The sequence below is a fragment of the Citrus clementina genome, unplaced genomic scaffold, assembly GCF_000493195.1.
Source record: "Citrus clementina cultivar Clemenules unplaced genomic scaffold, Citrus_clementina_v1.0 scaffold_7, whole genome shotgun sequence".
Taxonomy (NCBI): domain Eukaryota; kingdom Viridiplantae; phylum Streptophyta; class Magnoliopsida; order Sapindales; family Rutaceae; genus Citrus; species Citrus x clementina.
Window position 1 is genome coordinate 5683690 of NW_006262075.1, and position 10499 is coordinate 5694188.

The following is a 10499-nucleotide window of genomic DNA, read 5'->3' on the forward strand; positions in this document are numbered from 1 at the left end:
AAGACAATATCTTGAAATAATATCAAAACTACAAAATGTTTGGATAAATAATAACTAAAAGAACAAAAATGTATAGAAAATGTTTCAAATCCTTCTTTCTTTGGCTTCATCTTCTCTTTATCATATTCATATAGCCTATGATTGTCACTTTAATCCTGCAATATCAAATAATAAAATTAATTACAAGCCAAGATAAAAATAAGCATTAAATTGCATATTTGCATATACTTTCGTATGTCAAGTCAAGATCAAGCTATAATTAAAGTATTAGCGTATAGTAAAATATTTTCAACTTACTGAACTTTGCCGAAAATTGTTGAAGAATGAGGTTGGATTTGTTTGAAGGAATCAAAGTAGCGGCAGTTAGGAGAGAAAAGAAAAAAATAATATTGTTTAGGGTTAAGTAGGAATTGTATTTTAGGAATTTTTTTAATTATAATATATTTATTAATCTATATTAGTTAAAAAATACTAATTAATATTTTAATTACTAAAAAATTAGCAAATAAAATTTAAAAATATTTTCATATAATGGGGATTGGGGTGGGGAGTGCAAAACCAAACCCCACCTCATTAATGATTTGGGGATTATTTTTCATCCATTCCCCACCCCATTCCCCAAAAATTATTTAAAATTCACCCCATATGGGGCGAGGCCCCATGGGGCTCCAAACCCATGGGGAGTTTTGCCATCCCTAGTTCAAAAGCATAATGAAATTAAATTTAAACTAGCTAGTCCATAATTTTATAAACTAAACATTAGAATTGAATCGAACTAAACTAAATTAATCCAAGTTCAATTTTGTTTGATTCTATGATTTGGTTCGAGCAATTATTTTTTATACTTTATGAAAAATGACATAATTGTAATATACTATTACTACAATAATAATCTTCACAAAATTAAACAACACAATAAAGTGCAACAATTGTCAAGAAATTCCTTGTAAATTACAAAAGAAACTTCAAATCTTCATTACTGCTGAATACTCTTCCAATTAACATTTTTTGATCATTCAACTTTTACATTCATAATACCTATAGGGTGCGTTTGGTACACTGTATTGTATTATGTTGTATTGCATTATTTTAATGCTGGTGTATTATGTTATGCTGTATTGCATTAGTATTATATTATAACAATACTGTACAATGTTTGGTGCTACACTATACTGTAATAATTTTTAATTAAACTATATTTGGTGTTACATTATATTGTATTAATTTTTATGATTAATTAAATTAAATAATTAAAAATTATATTTATTAATACTTAGAAAAATAATAAATATAGAAATCTTAATTGTAGAAATTTAACAATTTTTTAGTAAATATTAAAAATTAATGATTAAATTTCTAAAATTTGTATTATAATTATGATAAAATAAATTTATAAAATTTAATATTATATGTAAATAATAAATTTAGATTATAATTGTTAATATAAATTAATAAATTATTATTCAATAATATTAAATTATATTTTAATTTACAATATATTATTATTTTTACATTTTAATATATTAATAAATTTATAATTTAATATAAATAATTATAAATATTTAAATTTGTATAAATTTAAATAATATTAATTTTAAAATTAATATTAATGTAAATAATATTATAATATTAATATATTGTTTACATTAATCATTAATCATTAATAAATAAAATAATATTATCATATAATTCTAACAATAACTTTGCACTATCAATCAATCATTTCGTAGTTGACTACATAAGAGTTTCTTTAGAAATCTTTACAAATAAATTGAATTAGTAGATGCTGCTAAAGGGAGTGGTGAAGCCATACGCAAAAAGGAAGAGACTCGTAGAATAACAGAGGTAAGCATACCAACTGTTGAGTCCAAATAAAATTAATTGATTGAAGAGATTATATAATATATCTTCTATATTAGAGTATACTTTTTCATAAATTAGATTATTTTTATATGTGTATTCGATTAATCACATTATGATTAAATACATGTGGTACGAACCCAACAAATGAGATAGCATATATCGATAATATTAGGAAAAAAAAAATCATTTGATTGTGCATATAGGCACACCAGTTGACATATTAACACTCTCTAAACTCGAATATAGCCATTACTCGTGTGTCGAGTGATTTACCGATAAGGTGTTAACTCACAGATACTACCATTTGTTAACATATAATGCCACTCGCAATAGTGTTAATTGCTACATGATAAACGTTGTTTGATATATTGCATAAGAAATGCCAACTTCTTTTTTTTGGTTAAAAAAAAAAAGAATAAAGATGTGCTAACTCATTTGTATTAAATTTTCACTCTGACACATGTTGGACCTTACCATAATAACTTTAAATTATAAAGAGTACAGAAATGTTACCAAATATTTTTTATGCATCTTAAAAGCATCATTTTGTTTTTAAACCAAAACTTGTTCCAACAAAATCATCCAAATTCATTTGAACCCACAAATTTTCTACATGAAAACCCATTGAGAATATCAAATTTGCCGATTTCAAAATTAAGTGAATGCTTTGGATAGATCGACCGGTGATAGGTTGCGAGACATCATCAGAACTTTGAGACATAATTTAGGTTTTGTTAGATCGGCCCAAAAATTCTACGTTGTTCAATTGATTGGATTACTATGGGTAAGTAGCACTTTTTTTCTTTAATTTTTTAGCTTATATTTCATATTATTTTGTTGGCCTGCCACGTTAGATAAAAAAATGGGTAGATCTTGAATTCATGAAGATTTTGACTGATCATTACATAAAAAATTGAGTAGATCTCGAATCTAGAATGATATTGACACACAAGCAATATAGGGATAAAATTAAACCAAATTCACTGATTTTTTTAATTATTTTTTGTGTATAATAATTTTGATTCATGTATCTGTGCTTAATTTTTGTGCTGCTTGTTCATTTGGTTGTTGAGGTAAACCATATATTTTTAAAATTTTGAAAAAAAGAACATTATTTTATATATTTAATCCTATAATAGTAATTAATATGTAACTTAAGATCTTTAATTATTATAAATGCTTACTTATTTTCACATAAGACGATTTTTAGTGTTTATAGAACATCGTTCCTTATTCGTCAACTAATTACCACATGTACATATTATCATGATTGAATAAAGTATATATATGATAATGAATGAATAAAAAATAAACAGTAAGAATACCCATTTTTTTAAAGAAGATAATCGACTTTTAATAACTTAACAAATTTGAATTGATTTATAGTGCTTATACTATAAGTTACAGATATGTTGTTGCAGTCAAACTTTATTAATTATTTTTAATTGACAAACCATATGTATAAGTTACAGAAAATAAAGCATGAAAGCAGTGGGTGTAATGAAAGCAGAAAATAATCCCTATTATTTTTATAATAACAATAATTTTATTGCAGTAAAATTTTAAAATATTACTTTTATTTTTAAACATATTTTTATTCATATTTATTATAAATTAAGATAAATTATACAAATAAAAATTAAAATAAAATAATTAAGTACTAAAAATAAAAAATATATATTTCATGTGAACAAAAAATTAATAATAGGATATCTTTCTTGTACATTTTATTATTTTTTAAATATTTTTCTCATAATAAATATATATCTTATATCCCAAAATAAATTATCAAGCAAATAACCCATTCACCTCCCTTTTCTTTCAATTTTTTTTGGTGTTAGTGGGCCTTTTGGATATTATAAAAATAGTAAGAGGTAAGTGGCATTGATATTGAGGTCTGCTGTACGAAAAAAAATAAAATTGTAACTCCAAAATAAAAATTAATAGTGTATAGTAAATGTAACTTTAAAATAATTATTTTGATAAAATTAATAAAGATATTATAAGTTTTTTTAATATAAGTAGTAGATTAAATTAATTCAAATTACAATAATTAATGTTTAACAAAATTTTAATATTATAATTTTTAAGGCACAATTATTTAATTTCAACACCAAATAAGGTTTAAGTGTGAATGATTCAATAATCAAATTGTTATTTGTGGGTTATGTTCTAAATAGTCTGTATGTGTTATGGTACAAATTTCATTCACATAAATTGCATATGAAAACATTGAATTTATAACAAATTTTGACAAGTCATCCTCATATAAGTTTTATAAAACAGAGCATGATTGTAGAAAAAATAAAGTTGCTTGCAGTAATAGTGTTGACCTAATTTTTTTTTTTGATAAGTAGTGTTGACCTAATTTGATAATTAATAATGTTAGAACATATCCAAAAGTCTCTATAAATTTTATTTTTAAAATATCTATTTGCTTACCCATGTGGCAAATGGAAGGGTAGAAAAATATGATATTCTCCAAAAGACTCTTCAAATAAAAATAAGTTAATAATATTTTAATCAAATAATTATTTTTTAAAAAAAAAAGTCAATAGCAATTAAAACACTTCTCTCTCTTTCTCTAATAAAAAATAATAAAATAAAAATAGGTTAATATTATTTTAATCAAATAATTATTTTTTTAAAAGAAAAATCAATAGCAATTAAAATACTTCTCTTTTTTTCTCTAATAAAAATAATAAAATATAAATTGAAGAGGAAGAAATCAACTCTCTAAATTTGAAGAGAGAGAATCATTTGTTATTTAAAGAATTTTAATTAGAGTGTCTTTTAGAACTTTAAATATTGTTGTGCGTGTACCACTTCAAATAAATAATAAAATTTTATTTGAAAAACTTTTTGGTGATGCTCTTAGTCATTATTAAAAATGTATCACAAACATGGTGCTTTGAGTAATGATTTTAGATATTTTTTTTAAGAAATACATTTCATGTCCATTGAGAAGAAAAAAAGAAAGAATAGATTTTATTCTTGTCGTTTTCGTTAATTTTGAATTTACTTATTTACTCTGCGCACTATAAATTAGAATTTTAAATGCTCTACGTGGGACTATTATTTTTTTAATACAAGTGTCACATTTTCATTACTTTATTTTGTTGGTAGTGTAGTTAAAAGTCCATTAATTAGGCTGACATTATGGATTTAAGAAGTGACAAAATTGTAATTTCCGAAAAGCATTTATCAAAATATTAAACAAAACAAGAAACTTGGAAAACCGGTAATAATAAGTTCATGAGTCGTAATTGAAAAGTTTTTATTTTTATTTTTTTTTTGAAAAAGTTGTAAAGATTAGAAAGAAAGAAAATTGGCGGCAACTTTTGCGGGCAAATGAAAATTTTTGCCGCCCATTTTATTTTCTTCAGTTTCTCTATATCTCATCCATTTGTGTATTTTTGAAAAGAGAGAAAAAAAAAAAAAAATCAATCAGCGACCGTCGTAAGAATAGACTTTGACATTGCAGCTCCTCCGTCAAATTCACAAGAATCTAAGAGCAGAAGAAAGTTGAAAATGGGATCGGCGGCTCTGTTGGATTCAAAAGAGTCGAATGATCAGAAGGCCACAGATTCTTCAGGTAATTTTTATTTTATATTTCTATGATAAACTTTTGTAAGTGATTATTGAAAGCAATAAGTGATATTAATCTTGTTGTGTTGCTTCGTATTCCCAAATTGCATATGGCTTGTGATGAATAAACCCTTTTCAGATTTTAGGTTTCTAGTGAGGTTGAGATCTCTAGTGTAACTCATAATGACAATTGTTGTTAGTTATTATTACTGTTATTTATTTATTTATTTATTTTTTTAATTAGGCTTCACTCTTTATTGACTTCATTTTCATTGGTTCCTTTAATATCTGTGCAAATTCATCAAGTGTCGGATTAAGGACACTATTCATTTTTGGGTATTATAGCGTGTTCCTCATATCTTAGCAATTAACGAAGAGAATCTTGGGTTGGTTAGTTTTGCAGATTCAATGCTATTTCTTATAGTCACCCAGCTGTATGTTTGTGCGTAATGTTTGAAATTCTCTGTCCCCATGCTTATGCCAAATACTTGTGCGTTTTTAGATTGCTTTTCTGCTTTTATTTCTCCTTTCTTTTTCTTAGTGCAGTGCATCAATAATAATAATATCTTCTTAAGCTCAGAAGCTTACAATCTATTTATTGTGTTGCTGTTGTCTTTTGTAATAGAAATGAAGAACAAGAAACGGAAACCAAAATCTGAAGTTCCTGAAACAAAGGACTCAACAAGTGGCCAGAAAGAAAAAATGAAAAAATTGTCCCAGGACAGTGAGGAGCCTCGGAAAAGGCCAAAGCGAATGGCTGCTTGTACTGATTTCAAAGAAAAATCTGTTCGTATATCTGAAAAGTCCTATCTAGTTGAAGCAAAGAAAGATCAGTATGCAGATGATGAGATTGTAGCTGTAGGCCTGACTGCTAGGCAAGATGGTGATCGCCCCAATAGAAGGCTAAACGATTTTATTTTGCATGATGAAAATGGTTTGCCGCAGCCCCTTGAAATGTTGGAAATTGATGATTTGTTTATTTCTGGTCTCATATTGCCCCTACAAGAAAGTTCTGACAGAGAGAAGGAAAAGGGTGTCAGATGTGAAGGCTTTGGACGGATAGAATCATGGAGCATCTCTGGTTATGAAGATGGTTCTCCTGTAATATGGCTTTCTACTGATATAGCTGATTATGATTGCCTTAAACCAGCCAGTAGTTACAAGAAATATTATGAACTTTTCTTTGAAAAGGCTCGGGCTTGTATAGAGGTTTACAAAAAACTGTCAAAAACTTCTGGTGGGAACTCTGATTGTAGTATTGATGAGTTGCTTGCTGGGGTGGTCCGATCAATGAGTGGAAGCAAGTGCTTTCGAGGTGGGGTATCCATCAAAGATTTTGTAATTTCTCAGGGTGAATTTATTTTTAACCAACTAATAGGTTTGGATGAGACATCAAAGAAGAATGATCAGAAATTTGCAGAATTGCCAGTTCTTGTTGCATTAAAAGAAGAGAGTAGCAAGCGTGAAAACTTTGTGCAAGTAAATGCTGCATCTTTAGGTGGTAATTTGGCTATTGGTTCTAAAGTTGGAGATGGAGATGGTAAAATGGATCAATACGGTTCATCCACTTGTCCAGCTGATGAAGATGAGGATGCAAAATTGGCAAGGCTTTTGCAAGAAGAGGAGCTCTGGCAATCGAAGAAGCAGAAGAAAACACAGGGTTCAACTTCTGGAATGAACAAGTTCTACATCAAAATAAATGAAGATGAGATTGCAAATGATTATCCTTTCCCTGTATTTTACCGACCATCTGAGGAAGAATTTGATGAGCTCTTAGCTTATGATAGTGATTATGACAGTTGTGACATTGATCAGCTCCCCCGAAGGATGCTTCATGATTGGTCACTTTACAATTCAGATTCAAGGTTGATTTCCTTGGAGCTTTTGCCGATGAAACCTTGTGAAGATATTGATGTGACAATCTTTGGGTCAGGAAAAATGATTTCTGATGAAGGAAGTGGATTCTGTCTTGATACTGATTCTAGTCAGTCTACCTCGGGGGTTTCAGGAGCACAGGATGCTGGAGGGTTTCCAATTTATTTGAGTTCAATCAAGGAGTGGATGATTGAGTTCGGATCGTCAATGATTTTCATTTCTATCCGAACTGATATGGCTTGGTAATGTGCCTATTTTCTTGCATAATGGTTCAACATAGGCTTTTTTTTATAAAAAATTTTTTTCCCTGCTTTGTCTTGTTATTATTTTGCCTGTACTTGTTGAGGTAGGTGTCTGTAGAAATGGTTTTTATTAATGTCTCATGTTTATCTTTGCTGGGAGAAGTTTGAAATTATAAATTCACGCATTAAAAAATAATTTAGAATTAGCAAGAATAAGTGATGGGTAGATTCAGTCTGTGTATATCAAGAAAAAAAATCTTGGCAAATCATTGCTATTATTTTCTAAAATATTCTTGAGAACGGGGTATCGGTGATATAATTACAAAATCTGTATTGATGACCAGGGCAATTTCTATCCATATTCCAGGTACAGACTTGGCAAGCCATCAAAACAATATGCTCCTTGGTATGAACCGGTTCTGAAAACAGCAAGAGTTGCAATAAGTATTATTACAATGCTGAAGGAGCAAACTCGAGTATCAAGGCTTTCTTTCACAGATGTAATCAAGCGGTTATCGGAGATCAAGAAGGATCAGCATTCTTACATCTCTTCTGATCCAGCTGCTGTTGAGAGATACGTGGTTGTGCATGGGCAGATAGTTCTGCAACTTTTTGCAGAATATCCTGATGAGCAGATCAAAAAGTGTGCATTCATTATTGGTCTTATGAAAAAAATGGAGGAGAGACACCATACCAAATGGTTAGTGAAGAAAAAGAAAGTACAAAAGAGTGAAATAAATTTGAACCCTAGAGCATCTATGGGACCTGTAGTAGTATCCAAAAGAAAGGTTATGCAGGCAACAACAACAAGACTTATCAACAGAATTTGGGGTGAGTACTATTCAAATTACTCGCCAGAAGATGGAAAGGAAGAAACTGCTTGTGAAGCCAATGAGGATGAAGAGGTTGAGGAGCAAGGGGAAAATGAAGAAGATGACACTGAAGTGGAGAAACTAATTTTGGAGGAAAGACGAATATCTTGCTCAGTGGCAGTGCAAATTAAATCACGTTCTACTAAGAAGGAAATAACATGGGAGGGGGAGTGTGTGCGCAAATCTGGTTTGGCTCTTTATAAAAAGGCAATTGTTCATGGAGAAGTGGTTTCTCTAGGGAGTGCAGTGTTGGTGGAAGTTGATGAATTGGATCAACTTCCTGTCATCTATTTTGTGGAATACATGTTTGAAGCCACAGGTGGATGCAAACTGTTTCATGGAATAATAATGCAGAGAGGATCTCATACTGTTCTTGGCAATACAGCTAACGAGAGGGAGGTATTTCTAACAAATCAGTGTAGGGATTTAGAATTGCAGGATATTAAACAGACTGTGGTTGTTGATATTCGATCAGTGCCTTGGGGGCATCAGCATCGGAAGGATATTGCCAATGCCGATAAAGTCGACAGAGCAAGAGCAGAGGAGAGGAAGAAGAAAGGACTGCCAACAGAATATTACTGTAAAAGTTTGTACTGGCCCGAAAGGGGGGCTTTCTTTATTCTTCCTGTTGATAGTATGGGCCTTGGTGTGGGTTCTTGCCATGCTTGTGGCACAAAGGAGTCTGAGAAGGAAAAAGAAACATTTAAAGTGCATTCAAAGACCAGTTTTGTGTATGGGACAACTGAGTACTTTGTTCATGATTATGTCTACATAAGCCCCCACCACTTTACATGGGATAAAGCTGAGGGTGAAACTTTCAAGGCTGGGAGGAATGTGGGGCTGAAGCCTTATGTTGTTTGCCAACTGTTGGAGATCATTGTCCCAAAGGAACCCAAGCGAGCAGAAGTAAAATCTACCCAGGTCAAAGTTAGAAGATTTTTTAGACCAGATGATATTTCAGCAGAGAAGGCATATTGTTCTGACATTCGAGAGGTATGAGATGCGTAAAATAGAAAACAAAAAAAACTTTCCCTGCATCTCTTGTAATTCTTTGGCTATATTATTATGATGGTACGCAAAAGCCCTTTCCTTGGTATCTTATGGACCTCCACTGATCTGTGTGGCTTAATTTTCAGGTCTACTACAGTGAAGAAACACATCTTATTTTTGTTGAGGCTATAGCAGGGAAATGTGAAGTCAGAAAGAAAAATGACATTCCTGCTTGCAATGCTCCTGCAATCTTTCAGCATATCTTCTTCTGTGAACATCTGTATGATCCTTCTAAAGGGTCCCTCAAGCAGGTAATCTCTCCCTTTCTTCCTAATTTGGTAGTGCTCTTGTTTATCATTTATTTTTTTTTTTGGGAGTTTGAAGGCTTTAAAACTGTGTTAATTACTTCTGTACCATTTCAAGTTGCATATAAGGAGACTTTCCTCTATTGGATGCTATTTTATCTTTTCAATTTCATTTGTGAACAGCTGCCTGCTCATATCAAACTGAGGTACTCAAGTGGGAGTCTGGATAGTGAAGCTGCATCAAGAAGGAAGAAGGGAAAGTGTATAGAGGGAGAAGACGAGTTAGAAGTTGAGAAACAAGGAGGGGCATCTCAGGAAAATCATCTCGCCACATTGGATATTTTTGCAGGCTGTGGTGGCTTGTCGGAAGGATTGCAACAATCTGGTACATTTAGTTTAGTCTACCATTTTTTTTTTGTTTGGGGGGGGGGGGGGGGCAGAATCTGTTTGTAATGCATATTTTTCATGCCCTTCCTGACTGGCCATTCACTTTTGCCAAAAAAAAAAAATCTACAGGGATATCATCAACCAAGTGGGCGATTGAATATGAAGAACCTGCTGGAGAAGCATTTAAACTCAATCATCCAGAGTCATTGATGCTTATCAATAATTGTAACGTGATTCTTAGGTCAGTGGTTGCATTGAGATGAACATGCATCCTTCCTTATAATATTGAGATAATTGATTATGGCTTGTATTGACAGGGCTGTGATGGAGAAGTGCGTGCGTCTGCACCCTTGACCACTAACGAGGTCATTTATTTC

General features: G+C 30.7%; 1 protein-coding gene across 1 annotated transcript in view; it reads left to right on the forward strand.

The window, feature by feature from the left end:
• The first annotated feature begins 5299 nt into the window (after positions 1–5299).
• Positions 5300–10499, forward strand: part of LOC18035943 (DNA (cytosine-5)-methyltransferase 1) — a 9774-nt gene continuing 4574 nt past the window's right edge. Inside the window, exons 1-7 of the mRNA XM_006426310.2 lie at positions 5300–5458; positions 6077–7568; positions 7936–9433; positions 9577–9741; positions 9919–10120; positions 10252–10363; positions 10440–10458. Coding sequence (XP_006426373.2) covers positions 5395–5458; positions 6077–7568; positions 7936–9433; positions 9577–9741; positions 9919–10120; positions 10252–10363; positions 10440–10458 — 3552 coding nt within the window. The 5' untranslated portion in view covers positions 5300–5394. The remainder of the gene's footprint in view (positions 5459–6076; positions 7569–7935; positions 9434–9576; positions 9742–9918; positions 10121–10251; positions 10364–10439; positions 10459–10499) is intronic.